The sequence below is a fragment of the Physella acuta genome, unplaced genomic scaffold (assembly GCF_028476545.2).
Source record: "Physella acuta isolate Inbredline_101_S28 unplaced genomic scaffold, ASM2847654v3 ptg000617l, whole genome shotgun sequence".
Taxonomy (NCBI): Eukaryota; Metazoa; Mollusca; class Gastropoda; family Physidae; genus Physella; species Physella acuta.
In genome coordinates, this window is record NW_026732136.1 from 35,924 (window position 1) to 53,370 (window position 17,447).

Genomic DNA, 17,447 nt, shown 5'->3' on the forward strand with positions numbered 1-17,447 from the left:
ACAGTACAAACAAGCTGTGAATAGCAAGAATTCAATTTTCATATTTGTTTTAAAATGTGTTTGTTTAATTTTTTTGATTTCGGTAATTACAAAGTTCTAATCGACTTTTCTGCTCAGAGTTACCAGTCGGTAGATTATCCTAAGATGCAAAAGACGATGATAATGTGAATTATTTTAGAACTAGATTCGGATTCTACTACCGGGTTTGTTTTGAGAAATTGTTGGACAGTGAAGTGTAGTGTGTGAAAATGGTAAGAATAGAAATATATCTGTAGGCCTATATTAAATATATATATATCTCTCTACGACTCTACGAGTCTCTAGCCTACATTTATTTTTGTTTATAGTGCTGCTAGTGCGTCCTAAAAGTTGAAAGCAGGGTTTTCAATTTTCATGCTACAGTTCAGAAGTTGTTGCAGTAGTGCAGCAGTAGCCTTGAGTAGCAAATTCACAATCAACAATGTATTTAATTTAGCGAAGTGACTACTGGGAAGAAGATTTGGTAATCCCTTAGTTTAGCGTCGGAAATTATTGGGTAATGTTTGTTGAGTCTCGGTAATTAGAGTTACGGTAAACCATGGTTTATTTGACCATTGAAATATAAATAAATTGAAAGTCGATTGTAGTAAATTAATGTTTTAATTTTTTAAGTTTAATCGACAAAAGGAAACAAGAATAAATATAATAGTAGATTTAAATTAGTAGATCTAAAAATAAAAAATAAAAACAGATCTATATTAATATAAATATAAATAATGAAGTCAAATGTAGGCTAATAATTTAATGTTTTTTGCTTGTAGCGGATTTGCTACCATTAATTAATTAGATCTAGATCTAGCTAGATATCTAGCTGCTAGGCCAAGTAAAAAAATCTAGATTACGAAAATAGTAAAAATGATTACAAAATGTAAAAATGATTACAAAAATAAATCTATCTAAATTTTAAACATTCTGTATAAAAATAAAAGATGACACCAAATAAAGTATGGTTTACAGTACTTCCGGTGAATTCCGGAAGTGTGTGACAGACTTTGGCATTCTTTTACTGTTTTTTACTGCTATACGATTCCGGAATAATAACCGACGCTAAACTAAGGGATTACCGAAGATTTTCTGGTAATCCCTTAGTTTAGCGTCGGTTATTATTCCGGAATCGTATAGCAGTAAAAAACAGTAAAACAAAGCCAAAGTCTGTCACACACTTCCGGAATTCACCGGAAGTACTGTAAACCATACTTTATTTGGCGTCATCTTTTATTTTTATACAGAATGTTTAAATTTTGGATAGATTTATTTTTGTAATCATTTTTACATTTTGTAATCATTTTTACTATTTTCGTAATCTAGATTTTTTTACTTGGTCTAGCAGCTAGATATCTAGCTAGATCTAGATCTAATTAATTAATGGTCGCAAATCCGCTGCAAGCCAAAAACATTAAATTATTACATTTGACTTCATTATTTATATTTATATTAATATATGGGTTTTTTTTATTTTTAGATCTACTAATTTAAATCTACTATTATATTTATTCTTGTTTCCTTTAGTCGATTAAACTTAAAAAATTAAAACATTAATTTACTACAATCGACTTTCAATTTATTTATATTTCAATGGTCAAATAAACCATAGTTTACCGTAACTCTAGTTACCGAAACTCAACAAACATTACCCGATAATTTCCGACGCTAAACTAAGGGATTACCGATTTTCTCCCCAAAGTCTCCACTTAGTCAGCAAAAGATAGCTCTGCGCATGCGCAGTGACCTATGGCTAGGGATAGGATTAGGGTTGGTTAGGGTTCTGCGGGCGCAGTACCATCGAAAACATCGGCGCGATGGCAAGTCGTAGTTTCTCTCCATTGCACATGCGTATCTTTTTCGGGCAAGCATCGGCCTTCATTTAATGTAATATCAAGTGTTAAGTTAAGGTACAAATATTTTAAAAATTGTTAAAATACCTAATCAAGTAGTTGAAGTAGGCCTATCAAAATCTGAAGGACCCAGGCATCAGTCATGTCACAGAAACTGCTGAAATAAAACTGTTATAATGATAATCTCATCACTTAAAACTTAAAATAATAATAATATTACTATCTTATAATATAAAGTTATATTATAGACTAATAGTAATTAGACAGTTAGGCCTAAGGAGAACCTACTCTTGTTTAATTTAATTAGGAGTATCCTATCTTAGACTGGTTACTATCCATCTTCAGCTAACAAGCCTCATCTTACCTTGCTAGAGGTTGGAACTTATAGTATAATATCAAACGCTAACATGATAAACTCCATTTCTGACACACAAAATACACACTGGTCAGTTAGTTAGTAGTACTGAATAGTATTACTAGTATAGGCCTAGAGCTCAACTGCTAACCTGTAAGTCTCAAGTTTGTATCCAGGTTCAAGCAAGTAGACCGTGCCTGAGTCCACCCAGCTCTGATGGGTACCTAATGCATGTTAGGGAAAGCAAAGGCAGCTGGGCATAGGGCTAACTACACTATCCATCCCTTCATATGCAGAGCTCCAAGAAACCGATGAACTCTACTTAACTTGCCCCATAGACTGTCAGATTTGGAAGGGGAACTTTACTTTTATGTTATAATACATCTGTACTTAATTTCAGTATTTCTGAATCATGAAAAAATTTGACATTTTTGTGCTAGCTTTTAGTAAAGATTCATAAGGTTTTATAAGTATATTAAAATTAAACTCTTTTCAATCAATATATTACCATCACACAATTATAATTATTAATTATAATACTATAATGCACAATGTTTTCTATATTACAATTGTTACAATACCCCATTTAACAAAAGAAAAATTAATTTTGATCTTGATTTGAAAATGTAATCAACAACTTTCAACTATTGTAATAATCAAGTTATTAATTAATGTTTACTTTCAGTCTAACATTGATGAATCATTGCGTGCACTTGAGGGTCTAATGAATGAGTTTTTTGCACCAAGCACTAGTAATGACAGAAAAAAAGAAATAGGTAAACTATGAATATTTTTATTTAAATAGTGAATTTGCTTTATTTAGCTTGTTTTTTTTAAAAGTTAATGAAGGAGAAAATCATAAAATTTAAATATTTTTTTTATATTATTGCAATAATGCTCATGCATTAAATAATAGACTTAGACTAATAATTCTGATGATTTAAGGATTTTTTGTCCCCTTTATTTTTTTTATCAGAATCAATTTTGACCAACTTCACACAGATGTCAAATTCATGGGAAATGTGCCTGTATTTTTTGAGCAATACTCAAAATGAATATGTAATGATGTTTTGCTTAAATGTGCAAGAGGTTTGTCTTCTAGCCTAAATAACTTTAGTTCATTATGTAGATTCATTAAATAATATCATAAATTTAGCATCTGTCTTTTTTAGTTTCTTTTTACAAAACAATATCAAGAACATTTAAATTGTTTAATTTTCAGACACTTATTAGTCATAAATGGACAAACCTAGCTGCAAATAATAAAATAGAAATAAGGACTCATCTTACACAGTCACTCCTGAACCAGCATACCACTGTGCCCCCCTATATACGTAACAAACTGGCCAAACTTATTGTTGACATAGGGCGTAATGATTGGCCTCATTTTTATCCAGACTTTTTTTCCAACATTCTTCAGGTATGTTGTGGTTATTACTCTTATGGTAAAATCTGTGCAGATTATTTAGTTGCAAGATCTGACTTTGAATTTAAATAATAATAAATTACTAAAAAAAAATATTTATGAGCAGAATTAATTTATTGACCAACCTTATGTCAGTGATAATTACTTTTTTAATTGTATATGTTCATAGCTAGCACAGCAACCCGATACAGCACTGCTGGGTATAATTCTACTGCAGACTGCATCTGAAGAACTGGCTTCTCCAAGAGATGACTTAAGCATGGCAAGAAAAGAAGAACTTCATCGCCTACTCCTTCAGCAAGTTCCATCTATTCTTAGTATTTTAAACAGTAAGTGCTGGCTGGGCATAGCATGTGCAACCATATTTTGTTTACGTAAATAAATGCATGTGGCTTGGCTATTTCCATTGATGGCTGAAAAATTGTCATTCTTTCTAGATATTTTTGAGAATATGCTTGAAAAACACCGGCATCTTGTAGCAGCGACACCTCCTCCCTCACCAACATCTGGTGAAAATAGATCATCGCGCCAGTCTAGCAGTCAGTTGTTTTCAACATCTCCTATTGCAAATGGTAAGTGGTGAAAATAATTAAGAAGCTGTTTTAAAGATATTTGTTAAATCAAGAAAGTATTATATTATCACCTTTGAAGTCAGTAACACATCTGTAATTTCAACTTAGAGTGTATTTAATCAATCAAGCGAATATTTTTCTTGTTTAAGCATAAAGTACTATGATCTTGATTATCGAAAAAAGTGTGTAACAAATTTTGCCCAATTTTTTTTTTCAGCTAACTTTGTTTCACTGTTGTTGGGCAGTCCAAGTCGAGGTCCACAAATGGAAGCTCTTCCCCCTCTTGATCCTGCATCGCAGCAGTTATGCTGGGCAGGCCTCACCTGCTTAGCACATTTTTTGTGCTGGGTGCCTTTATCAACAGTTGTTCGACCCCAACTTCTCTCCACAATATTTCACTTTGCAGCATTTGGTTGCCAGAAAAGACCAGATTATAATGACTCAAGCCCCACTTCAAGGAGCAGTGCATTTAGTAGCAGTACACATAAGCTAGGTAGGTGTTTATTCTTTCTTTTGTTTTTAAACTTTTGCAGTGAATCATTATTGTATATATCTGTTTATTTTTTTCTAAGAGCTTTAATATGATAGCACATTAAATTTTCTAATAGAATTTTTTATTAAAAAAAGTTTTTGTATTTTATTACCAGGAACCTTAATATTTTTTGTTTGGGCTACTGCTTTTTCTAAATAGGTGTCTTAGCAATGAATTGTATCAATGAAATTCTAAGCAAAAACTGTGTACCCCAAGAATTTGAAGACTTCTTGCTGCAGATGTTTCAACAAACATTTCATCTGCTTCAGAAAATAACAAAAGAAAGCAATACAAACTCATCTGGCAATAGACTAGAAGAATTGGATGAAGTGTAAGAGCTCTCACTTCTTCATTTACAGTATTATTGGTTATAACTGAACATTTTAAAAGCAAACTAAAGATATAACTTTAACTTGAAAACCCATATTTGTGAGGATAACATCCTGTTATTGATTCTATATGACCATTTTAGAATCCTCACTTTTAAAAAACAGTTTTGACTGGGTAAAATTTCTGATGTTTTTTTTCTACAGATATGTTGACAAGTTTACAGACTTTTTAGGACTTTTTGTTAGTGTTCACCTGAGAAGATTTGAATCAAATCCTCAGTTTCCAGTTTTGGAATTTTTGTCTTTGTTGTTTAAATACACATTCAGACAGGTAGTTTCTGTTTTTATCACATCAGTAGGTTCTAGACATTCAAATATCTTTGTCCTGTAGCTGGATTAATTTTGTTTTCATGTAATTTTTAAGTCATCAAGAAAAAAAATTCAAATATCTACCTAGCTCTAATTAATGGTTTTGACTAAATTGATTAAAGCAAGATGTGAAATAGAATCACATAAATTTGTTGGTGATGTAACACTTTTTTTATCAACCACTTCATGATTATTTTTACACAGCCTACTACCGAAGGATATTACAGTTGCTTAGACATATGGATTACATTTTTAGATTATTTAAACAACAAACTTGAGTCACGTTCAATGACAAAAGAAGATATTTATTTGAGGTATGATATAACCCTGCTATAAGTCATTAATTGGTTTTTCTGATAAAAAATGTTTTACAAAAACAACCAGATGATATTTTATAGGAAGAGTTTCAGTCATATAGTAAATTCCTATTATTATCTATTTCTCATAAGCATCTTTTCTATTCCTACAGGTACAAAGAAGCCTTAACTACATTACTTTCTAGTATCTTACAGAAATTTCAATTCAGATTCAATCAGTCTCAGTTAGAGGAACTAGATGACGACACATTAGATGATGATGTAATATTTCTTTAATGTTTTCATTGCTAATTATTTTGATCCTATTAAATTAAGATCTTCATTTGTTTTTGTAATGAACAAATTTGATTTTTAATTGTAAGTTATAAAAGTGTACTTTATAAAAATTGTATCACTGTCTTGCATAAATTTCAAAATTTATTTTAAGTTTCTTTTTTATACTTATAGGAAGAAACTGATTGGCAACATTTTCTTCGACAAAATTTAGAAGTTGTTGCTAAGGTTGCTGAATTCATGACCCCTGAGGTTTTCCAACTTGTGGTAAGTCGATGTAATCTGACAGCTTATTGTTTTAGTTTAACAATACAGTATGTGTGTGTGAGAGAAATGTGCCTTCCTGCTTACTATAATCACTATATCTTTACAAATTTCTCAGTGGGATCCCTTCCAAGATCATGTTGAGACTTATCTGGGTATAGAAAAGTTTGTTGACAGTCCTGGATTTGAGAGGAGATTACGTGTTTCTGCTGAAAATGACTGTAGGCGGCTTCATTGTGCTCTGAGAGATCTCTCATCCCTGCTGCAAGCATTGGGAAGATTAGCTGTGCATTTTACAGGCGAACACTTCGTTTCCAGATTTAGTAATGCCATGCAGATCATTTCAAGGTCATCACTGGTTTGTTTCTTTATATTTTAAAATAACACATTTCATAATTGAACATTTCATAATTGAAAGTTCTATGTTGTTAAAGTAAGCCTGAATCAAAAATAATAATAAAAATAACAGTGCAGTTAACATCTTAAGAATCTAGACTATAATAACAATGTAAACCTTAAGCATTTATGATTCTGGATTGAAAGTTGGATTTTGTTAAGGCATTATGTTTAATAAATTCTATAATTTACTATAACGCTCACTTTTAGGCTGGTACATATTACCTCTTATGGAAGTAGAATCAAGTTTTTTGAAGTAACCACGTCTGCTGGAGTATTACAACAGGATTTCATAGAAGTGTAAGAACATGCTTTAAGTTTCCATTGACCTAAGATTTGACTTTAGTAAACCTAAGTTTTATTGCTGAATTCTGTGCTTTAAATAATACATTTGTACATTTATTCTTAATCCAGACATGCCCAGTCACTTGCGGCCATCAAGGCTTATACACACTGGATGTCACAGTTTTACCTGGAGAGTTTACGAACTGATCAACAAAAAGATGAATTTCACGCAATTATTGTTACTATACTAGATGCCATAGCTCCACTAATAAATAAACAGGTTGGGAAAACTTATCATTTAAAAATGAATGAATTTAATAAGATGTATAAATAACTTGATGAAATTTTGAAAACTCTTCTACAGGTACCTGATAAGGTAATCCAGTCAGCAGCTCATCTGCTTCTGTCAATTACAAACACAGTTCGTCCAGCTTTTCTACTGCAAGTTCCATCTGTTGTTTCTTTGTATACCCTAGCTAGTCAGGGCGAATTTCAAAGTTTAGCTCAAGATGTATGTTGAAACTCTTTGTAATTATTTTTTAAATATATATAATTATAATCTGTATTTGAATGAGAGTTGCTGGAAATTGACTTTTAAATTGATTGGATACCATCTTTGGGATGAGAAAAATATTTTATTTACTATATTTTTTCTTGTCTTTGTATTCAAGTTCTACATTTTAATGATTAAATATATGTTTAAAAATCTTCAGGTGCAGTTACTTTTGTATCGTTCTCTTTCCCATTATCTCCTGTTACCATGGCCAAATGTGGGAAAAGATGAACAAGATTGGGACAAAAGGGCGGCGCACCACAAGATGCTTGTGGCCCAGTTAACATCACAATTTGTTCGCTTAGGCAATCTTCCTGAGTTATCTTCAGCAACAGTAGCCCATGAACAAGGTATTAACTCTGGTTGGATCCTCAGTTTATATAAAGATTATATGTTTATGTATTGGTCCTTTTTAACCCTGCTGGCAACTCAAATCACCCAATCTTAAAATCCAATAAGAATGATGACAATTTTAAACACCATTCAAATTCTTTTAGAAAAGTGAATACTTGAAAAATCATTTACAAATGATGTTTATTTTAGAAAGAACATCACAATTAAAGTTGTAATGTGTGTATGTATATATATATATATATATATATATATATATATATATATATATATATATATATATATATATATATATATATATATATATATATATATTTATTTATTTATTAGTGGAAGTTCATTTTTGTTAAATCTCATGTCTGCTGCATTTTCTATTTTAGCTAAAGAAGTGATCAAGAAGACTTTGATTATCTGCCAAGACTGGGTGGAAACTCTAGCAGGTGAAATCGTCAAGTCCAAACAGATATGTTGTCAGTCCCTAGAGGAAGTGACGCAGACAACTCTAACAATATTCCCAATGTACGTCCATGATGTGGATGTAGTTGATAATATCATGACCTACTTTCTGGCCATGTTTCAGGGCTTACGAGTGCAGATGGGTGTAGCATTTACAGAAAAAATTATTCACACTTTTATGAATGTATTTTCAAGGTAGGTGTACCTATAAAAATAATTATATTTGAATGTAATAATACCAATTATCTTTTATTTATACATGATGTATACATTTTGGGTGTAAAGCATTAGTTTTAAAGTTAATATAATTTTAATAAATATATATATAAATAAATAAATGAATTCTTAATACTTTTAGAGAGCTGTTGGTTCACACAATTCATCAAGAAACTAGTGGTGCCTTCAGAGTTATTGAGAAGTGAGAAATTATCATTTTGTTCTACAACCATTTGTTATTACATTTTTAGGAATAGAAAGCTACTTACCTAATTTCTTCTACATTAGCTGCTGTAATTGAAAATTTTTGTATAATCCTTGCTGAGACTCATATTTTTCCCTTACAGTTTCTTAAAAATTCTTGAACTGATAGTTCAAGAACCTGGAGGACAATTTAAAGTTTTTCTTCCACAAATTATTTCAATAGCCATGGACCAGATTTACCCTATAGTAGCACCAGTAAGTTTATTTTAACATTTAAAAAAATATAATGCTCCACTAGTATTTTTAAAGTTTTTTTCTATTCAGTATAATGAATCTGATTAGTTTACATAATAATTCAGGTATTTTCCTTGTTCTCATAGCGCCCAAGTCCTGATATGAAATTTGCACTGTATCATTTGCTGCATGAAATCCTCTCACATAACTGGAGATATTTCTTCAGATGTTCAGTTTTAGATGTAATTAAGGAATCAGGAGATGGACTAGAAAATAGTGAACAGTTTACATCTATATTGCAGGTAATTAATTCACACTATAAATAGTATAAATTAATATCTAATTTACAGGAAAAATTGCTAGTGTATTTGCTGCCATTCGTAATAACTTATCTTGTACTTCAAATATTTTTAGGCATATGGACAGTCCTTTCTTCAAACAGACATAAGCATTTTTAGACAAAACCTGGAATCTCTTGAAAACTTGCATTTTAAATGGAAATTGTATAATAAAGTGAGTCAGTAAACATTAAAATGCTTTACTCGTTAAATATTTTTTATATGAATAATAAAAAGGAAAAATGTAATTAAAAGACCTGGAAAGATTATTTATAAGTTTATTACTGCATGAAAGGTTTTAACCACCTTATTTCCACACACATTTTATCTTCTACTAGCAAATATTTAGTGAAGTCATGAGCCACCAGTTTCTCAAGGTTTTGCTGCAAGTATTAATTAACAAATCTCACGACCTACTACAAGAGGAAATAGTCATATCTGTTTACAACATGGCAGCTGTAGACTTTGATGCATTTTTTGGGAAGTTTTTGCCAGAATTTTTGGCATCTGTTGATGGCATTGATAATAGTCAAAAGTCAGTGCTAGCAAAAAACTTCAAAATTGACAGAGTAAGTTTTAATCACTATAATGTAAAACATAGAAAATGTTTTTAAATTAAAAAAAAAAACCAAGCATGTGTTTGTATGTCTTGCAGTTTGATTATGGTTTTGTTAGCTGAAAAATATATACAATTGTTTTCTCGTGTATGTAACAAACTCTTTTGATAACTTATTAAATTATTGCCTTGAAAATAGTTCTAACATCTCAATAGTAACTGAAAAATTAAAATTTGTACCTTGCAAATAAAGAAACTAGGATGTTTTTCACGTTAGTTTTCAATTCCGTAGAAATTATTTAATGTTTAACAGATTTGGTGATAAAATCAACTGATTTGTTTCAGTATAAAATAAACAAAGATAAACTTTGTTACAATAGCCAATTGTAGTTGATCATGAGTTAATTTATTAAAATGTTTGTGATTTGGTAAATGGCAAATTTTAAACTTTAGCATGTCCATTTCTTATGTGCCTCTTCTATCTTCTTTATAGAAATAACTTTGTTTTCTATTATTACAGGATCTCCCTTCATTTACACAAACAGTGGAAAGATTTGTTAATGATATTCGCTACTACTCGCTGATCAACAGTAGTTTACCCGCAGGTTCTGTTTCACTTGTTTGATATTCCTTTTGACAAGTTCATTATTTATGGCCATCGGCACTTTGCACCTATTTATGCTCCCAACTGCTAGAACTGGGGATATCTGGTACCATAAAAGTATATGATTATGATGTAAGGAATTGCTTCACAGGAACCAGTTTTAAAACAATTGTTTAAAGCTCCATTGATTTATGATAAAAAGGTTTTTGTAAAGAGATCAGTTATAACAGCTTAGGTTAATTGCATCTTTTAACATCACTTGAGTTTTAGAGACATTAGTTTTATATTGCAAATCGTGGATTCCCAAGAAAAAAAGCAAATAAATGGCATTCAACTTTAATAGTAGTGTGTTTCATTTGATTTATTTAAAGTACTATGCATTTGGTGTTTCACCATAACAGAGGACATACAAACAACTGCTTGCCATTGATATATTAATCTGAACACATGCATTATTAAAATAATTGTAACCTATTATAATCTTTTAGTTACTACCATATAACAGTGGTATTGTTACTATGTCTGTCCATTGCAGTATTTTTTTTTTAAAAGAGCATGCATTTTGGATTTTAAAATTTCAAACTTCTGCATTCAGTTAGGTCCTGTATTTATAGTTTTTGCAACTATTTGAGTTCCATTTTACTTCTGGACATGACTTGTTACTAAATCATTGTAAAGTTTGTATTGTTAAATACTTTTCTATTTTAGCACTATGAGATTTATACTAAATTCAATTCTCTATGCTCAAAGGCTATACAATCATAATATTAATAAATATCCATCAATTCTAATGCAGGATATTATTAAAAAATCAAAATAGAATTCAAATTGTTAAAGTTGCTTATTTTGTTCATTGTAAAAAGTGTGCCAAGTTCTGTTGAAATAAATTTATTTATATCAAAATACAATGACTTTTTTTCTTAAATGATCAGGTGATACAGTTATTAAAGGAGTTTTTTTTAAAAAACATTTGTTAATAACTAGATCTTGTGATTTTTTGTTTGATGAGAGGCAAAAGATTGTAACCTCTAAAGTAAAGGCTCTTACTTACACACAGACCTAAAATAAACATGAAAAAAAATACCCACTAAAAAAAACTCAATTTAAAAGAGAAACAAATAAAGAAAAATCAGAAGCAAATGTTTTATTTAAAGATCAGTTGGGTACAATTTAATACATTAGCAAGCTTTCATTCATAGACCATCATAATGGACAGAAAATGAGGGACACAGTAAAGTGACAGATTTTAAAATAAATTCAAATGGATATGGAAATAATTGGTCCAAAATTCAAAGCCTTGCTATACATTGGTTGACTACTTCCCCTGATGTATTATTAAGTTTACTATCTATTTACAAAACATACTTCCATCTGTACTGAAAATAAGTATACACACAAAATAAGCTTGGCTTTTTACACAAAACAAAATCATGAATGTTAAGATTAACCAGAGCAACCTCTGCAACCACAGTGTATGCACTCCACAATTTTACCCTGAAACAAAAATTTCAGAAACAGTTAATTCATCTTAAAAAACAAAGCTTTTTAGTTTTTTAAAATAAAACACTTCTTATTAAAAATTCATTAATAGGACTAAGATTATTTTTATGCAATCAGGCCATCATATTATTATTAGAGCTTAAATTACTGGGTTTTTTTTTTTAAACTCTACATCCTATTTAAATTTAAACAGATAAATACAAATTTAATACTAATGTATTCAAGAATAATTACCGATTCAAGTTTGGATCTTGGAACTCTACAAATGCAGTTGGCACCAAAGTTGGTATCCCTAACTTGGATACATCTTAAGCAACAGAGATTCTCATAACCTTGTTTTTTCCATTTAGCAATCAGGTTCTTGTCGGCTATGTTTTCTTTGAGACAGTACTCATAGAGCTCTTGAAAAAAAAACATGATTAGTTTACCATTTGCATACGTAATGTTTCATCAAAACTTCCAAGAACAAAATTTTTTAGCTGAGATTTTTGCTTGAATTTATTAAAGTAGTACATAAATTATTTAAAATAAATTTTTACTTACCTCTACTGATAGCCTTTCTGCGATAAAACAAATCATAAATATATCTGGACTTTTGATGGTGGAGTCTGAAAATAGGCCAGAGAGCTTCAACCTTTCTTTTACCTTCATGAGGCTCAGTTTCAGCTGAGGAAAAGAAAATGTATAATTTATATTAGGTTCTCTCTAAGATGAAAGAAAACACTGCTAGTCTCATTATTTTGTATAGGAGACTATAGTGACTATGTAGTTCTACCAGATAATTGCTAGATTATTTTTGGGATTTTAAAGTGATGGATAGCACATTTTTTAAACTGAACAGTCTGCTTAGATATAATGTTAACCCAATATTGTGCTTGTTTCTTAAAATTATTATAATATATTCAATAGCTGAGAAACCACCAACATTTTACAGAATATACTAACACCCATCACCATTATCACGGTTAGTGTTGGAAAGTGACAGTTTCTTCAATTTTCTGAAAGCTACTGCCTGAGTGCTTGGATTAGGCCATTGGTGGGGACATAGACACCAGTATTTTTAAAGAGGTTGAGACATTTTAGTCAGACTTTGTCTACATTTTAAATATGCTGCGTTATCAGTATCCATTCAACCATGTCATGGATCTTGATAAAATGGGAGAGAGAAGTGAAATAGCAAGGCAGTTAAATGCGAGAAGGGTGCGAAAACAGCCTGCCATGTGATATTCTTGTCTCGCATTCAACCCCTAACCAATTAGTAATTTAGTGGGTTTGGTGTGGGTAAATTGCGCAGATATCTGCAAAAATTTTTACAGCACCAGAATTCATATGATGTTACGATAGGCATAGTCCAGGCCCATGCCTTCCAGTTGATTGACTCTAGACTCTCAGTCCCTACTCTCTCTCCTCTAGCAGGGCCTAAAATCTAGGATAGATCTAGATCTGTCATCTAGAGATAGATCTACCTAGTCCAGGGGTCATCAACCTGTGGCTCGCGAGCCACATGCGGCTCTTTTGATATCAAGATGCGGCTCTCCAGCTCCTTGGACAAATACTAATAATCTTAATAAAAAAATAAAATATTTGAAATTTAAAAAATGTTAGTGGCTCTTTAAAACCAGGGAAATTTTGAAAATTGTAACTTTTGGCTCTTCCCCTTCAAAAGGTTGCCGACCCCTGACCTAGTCTACTACTAGATCTAGAGATAGATCTATCACGATACGGCGATACGGACTCTGTGAGTCACTCACACCCAGACTAATTTTAATTTTTATCAACCAACTGTCTCACTCATTGGCGACATTGAGACTTAATAATAATTGAGAGTAATCTATCTAGATCTAATTCTAATATGTGCCAGTCTGTGATCTCTAAAGTCTAAACTCTAACTAAACTCAAAACTCGTAAAACTCAAAGTCAAAAGTAAAGTTAACTAAACTGAAGTAACTCAAAAAAATTTAATCTTAACTACACGCTGGCTAAGGTAGACTTTAATTGTAGGCCTACCTTCTCGCATCTTTTGGTCCAATTCATCTAAAGTAGGCTCGATAAGTTCCCAACCATCGGGTGGAGGCTTCCTGCTTCTCTTAACTTTAGGCATTCTTTAAATCGCAACTTTCTCAGCTTAGCTGTTTACTAGACAAAGTGTTTACAGTTTACAGTACTGAGCTACTCCAAATGTCAAAAACAAACGTTAACTTTTAATGGAACTAAAACCAAAAGAATTATTTCTGAACTAGAAGACCAAAAAAAAAACTTATTGTTTAAAGAAAGAAAAATCTGAACAAGTTTCGGGAATGTCAAGAAAAAAAAGATGAAAAAAAGGAGAAAAAGCAAAAAATATAATAAAACTGCCTACTACTCTGGTTTTTCTTAAGTTTGTAATAAATTGATTTATTGACCTACTAATAACAAAAGTTGAACATAAGATTAAGATGTTATATATTTATTTAAAAGAATATTATAAATAATTAGGCATATATATAATTTTTAAATAAAAGAATAGCCTATATCTTATGTTAAGGCCTATAAAAATAGTATTTGTAGGTATTCATGTTCAGCGTATTTGATTTAGGGCTCGTCCATGAATGACGTCACACTACTATGGTCCTAGGGGGAGGGGGACGTAATTTTGTGAGGATGTGTGATAAGGGGGAGGGGTTCGGATAGTGTTACGTCACACTGTTGCATTTTAAAAAGTTATGTTAGAATCTCAATTCGCGTTTTTTGAGGACCGTTTATGTAAATTGATTAATGTACTCTATGTTGACCGAGCTCAGTCAATATTTTTAGGAAGAAATCGATGTTTGTAAAAAAAAAAAAAACTGCAATTTTGGGAGGGTTGCAGGCAGAGTTTCTTTCAGACTTTTCTCCTGGGGGGTGGGCACTTGAATTTTTTTTGGGAGGGGGGGGGGCTCTGGCGGGCGGACTTAATTTTGTTCGGTGTGGGGGCGGAGCCTGAAGAGATGCCTGAAAGAAACCCAGGTTGTAGGCTGAGGAGTGACGTAATTTAAGGGTGGCGGCTTTTTTGTAAGGATGTGTGACAGTCTAGAGGGGGGAGGTAACAAATCTCCCAAAAAAAAACGTGCCGTGTTTACAGATGACCCCTTAATATTCCATTTTTTTTAAAACGAGTTTTAAGTGTTATTTTTACCATTAAATAAGAGATATTCATTACCCCTTTTCATATTGGCAGATTTTGCTTAGAATACACATCTGGTACACATCTTAGGCTGCTCTTACTATACAAATTCTTTTAGTTGATCACCTACTTTGACTCATCATCCAGAGCAATGCTGCGTGTTGCAATATTTCCATTTTTTTTTAAAAAAGGTCTTTTTTTTAATCTGTGTTTCCGTTTCTGAGTTTCCCCGTGTGGGATCATCTAAGAGTTAGCCTACCTTGAGTCATTAGTTTTTAAAAGTGCAGAAAATTTGCAGGAGATATTTTTTTTGCTAAAGATAATAATCCTGATAAGTATAGTCACATTGTTGCTTTCCTTGGGTAAAGTCAGTGGCGTAGCCAGGATCGTCTCATGGGGGGGGGGGGTTCAAATTTTTTCCAGCATTTTATATATATATATATATATATATATATATGGTAATCTATCGTTTTGGGTACGTAAAATCGCCCGCGGCTATTAATGTACGAAAACGTTACCTCATTGTCAAGGCTTTAATAGAAGTATATTGTCATGTGTTTGTGTCAAATATTATAGATAAATGAATAATAAACCTAAATCAATGGCTAAATATATCGATATAGGCCAGAAATTAACTCTAAACAGCAGTGTCTGAGAGCAAGATTTGCTATATAAACAGCAGCCATTTGTAAAATAGAGTGACTTCCCCCTGAATCTCCCGCTAAAAGCTTATAAAAATAATACTTAAACAAGATGGCTGCTATAGTAAATGAGCATGGTTGCATCTGTTGGAAACATCGCTAGTCTTCATTTATTACGGAAACGTTTTAATTCAATTGTTTAAAAACAGGTACATAAATGAAACAAGGAAACATTTTTGTATTTTAAAAAACATAAATCCTCCTCAAAATGTGAAATAATTATTAAAATTTAAGGAGTCACCTGGTGTTCACATTACAAGTCGCGGGCGATTTTACGTACCCAAAACGATAGATTACCATATATATATATATATATATATATATATATATATATATATATATATATATATATATATATATATATATATATATATATATGTGTGTGTGTGTGTGTGTACATATGCATGTGTAAGTGCGTGCGTGTAAAGTATTGGTGGCTGGTGACAATAGAAACTCGTGGGTGCCACCGACTAACTTATCTTAGTATTAGCTATTGTTTTGTAACAAGTAACACATGTACACTATCGTAAAAAAATTATAAAAATCAAATTTCCATCATTTTCAGCAGTTTTCTCCAACTAAAAATTTCCTTGTCGGCCGCAAAATATTAGAGATTCTATTATGGGCGCTAATCTTAAACGATTTTCTTGAATTTGTTGACTTATGATAAATTTAAGGAGATTTTAATAAGTTAATTTTTTTTTTCTCCATCACCGATTTACGATTTTGGGAAAGTAAAATTGCTCTTTTATGATACTCACATTGCTGGTGCTCATTAAACTTGTCTGTTGCCTTTTTCCAGTTTGAAAATGAAATTTTTGATAGCTTATCCATAGGCTGACTACCTACACCACGATAATTCAAACTAATCAAAACACAATATTTGCAAAATGCGCCATCAAGTAATTTGGAATAAGTCAACCAGTTCCACCTAAGTAGCCACAAATATTGAAACTTTAAATTTCTTTGTCCGCTTGCTGGAAATTTTAAAAGTTCATCAGGACGCCAGATGTTTTCTAATAAATACAACCGTGTATCGTCTGTTATAACTCCTTTGATAAAATTGCCGATATCATTTGCGTAAGAAACAGTCGAAGGTGCTGAATTTATGGAAATTTCTTGATGTAATGTACTTTGAAAAGCAATAGTACCATCTTCATTTTTATCATTTTCAGTTTTACTTTTCTTTGTAAAGAAATCAGTTAATAAAGTAGTTTTTAATTTCCTTTTTCCTTCCGCCATCATTAAAATGAATTTAAATTGCTTGAAGTAGTTAAAAGATACACATTAAAACACGACTATACGAAGAAGAAAGCAAATTATTATTGGTCTTCTATTCTGTCTAAATTGACTACTGTAGGTTCCTGGCTTTACATCTATATTTAACCAAATACGCAGTTTTTTTTATATAGCCTACCAACACAAAGTTTTGTGTCAACAATTGTGGGTCAAGCCCACGCCTTCCTGCCAGATGTGCATCCGGTAGTATTTTATAATTGATACGTACCAATATTCATCCCACCCTCACCCCCTTTTACACCCCTTAACTGATAACCTTGTTCAGCTTTCCCTTCGCCTATTGCGACCCTGAGTGTTTGTT

The 17,447-nt window shown here is 31.6% G+C and overlaps 2 protein-coding genes across 2 annotated transcripts; one reads left to right on the plus strand and one right to left on the minus strand.

Moving 5' to 3' along the window:
• The first annotated feature begins 118 nt into the window (after positions 1 to 118).
• On the plus strand, positions 119 to 10,861 carry LOC131947967 (exportin-6). The gene is made up of 24 exons (XM_059309387.1): positions 119 to 251; positions 2,915 to 3,005; positions 3,206 to 3,318; positions 3,452 to 3,649; positions 3,825 to 3,984; positions 4,093 to 4,227; positions 4,445 to 4,720; positions 4,919 to 5,090; positions 5,293 to 5,419; positions 5,662 to 5,771; positions 5,927 to 6,035; positions 6,222 to 6,314; positions 6,430 to 6,659; positions 6,918 to 7,007; positions 7,122 to 7,272; positions 7,357 to 7,503; positions 7,706 to 7,895; positions 8,277 to 8,547; positions 8,711 to 8,770; positions 8,916 to 9,027; positions 9,153 to 9,308; positions 9,421 to 9,519; positions 9,683 to 9,913; positions 10,421 to 10,861. Exons 1-24 carry the CDS (start codon positions 249 to 251, stop codon positions 10,523 to 10,525), a joined length of 3,429 nt encoding a protein of 1,142 aa, XP_059165370.1. The 5' UTR covers positions 119 to 248; the 3' UTR covers positions 10,526 to 10,861.
• Positions 10,862 to 11,633: 772 nt separating this feature from the next.
• LOC131947949 (protein BUD31 homolog) lies at positions 11,634 to 14,203 on the minus strand. Its single transcript, XM_059309357.1, has 4 exons — positions 14,012 to 14,203; positions 12,548 to 12,670; positions 12,239 to 12,405; positions 11,634 to 11,998 (listed from the first exon to the last, which is right to left on the minus strand). The coding sequence occupies exons 1-4, from the start codon at positions 14,103 to 14,105 to the stop codon at positions 11,948 to 11,950; spliced, it is 435 nt and encodes a 144-aa protein (XP_059165340.1). The 5' UTR covers positions 14,106 to 14,203; the 3' UTR covers positions 11,634 to 11,947.
• Between the last annotated feature and the right edge of the window lie 3,244 nt (positions 14,204 to 17,447).

Excerpts from the sequence above, each read along its gene's own strand:
- LOC131947967 (XM_059309387.1), top strand. Across the intron at positions 6,315-6,429 it reads CTGAGGTTTTCCAACTTGTG|TGGGATCCCTTCCAAGATCA; the intron begins GTAAGTCGATGT and ends CAAATTTCTCAG. Across the intron at positions 9,914-10,420 it reads AAAACTTCAAAATTGACAGA|GATCTCCCTTCATTTACACA; the intron begins GTAAGTTTTAAT and ends CTATTATTACAG.
- LOC131947949 (XM_059309357.1), bottom strand. The coding sequence starts at position 14,105 with ATGCCTAAAGTTAAGAGAAGCAGGAAGCCTCCACCCGATGGTTGGGAA. Across the intron at positions 12,671-14,011 it reads GGACCAAAAGATGCGAGAAG|CTGAAACTGAGCCTCATGAA; the intron begins GTAGGCCTACAA and ends TCTTTTCCTCAG. Across the intron at positions 11,999-12,238 it reads CAAGATCCAAACTTGAATCG|GGTAAAATTGTGGAGTGCAT; the intron begins GTAATTATTCTT and ends TTTTTGTTTCAG.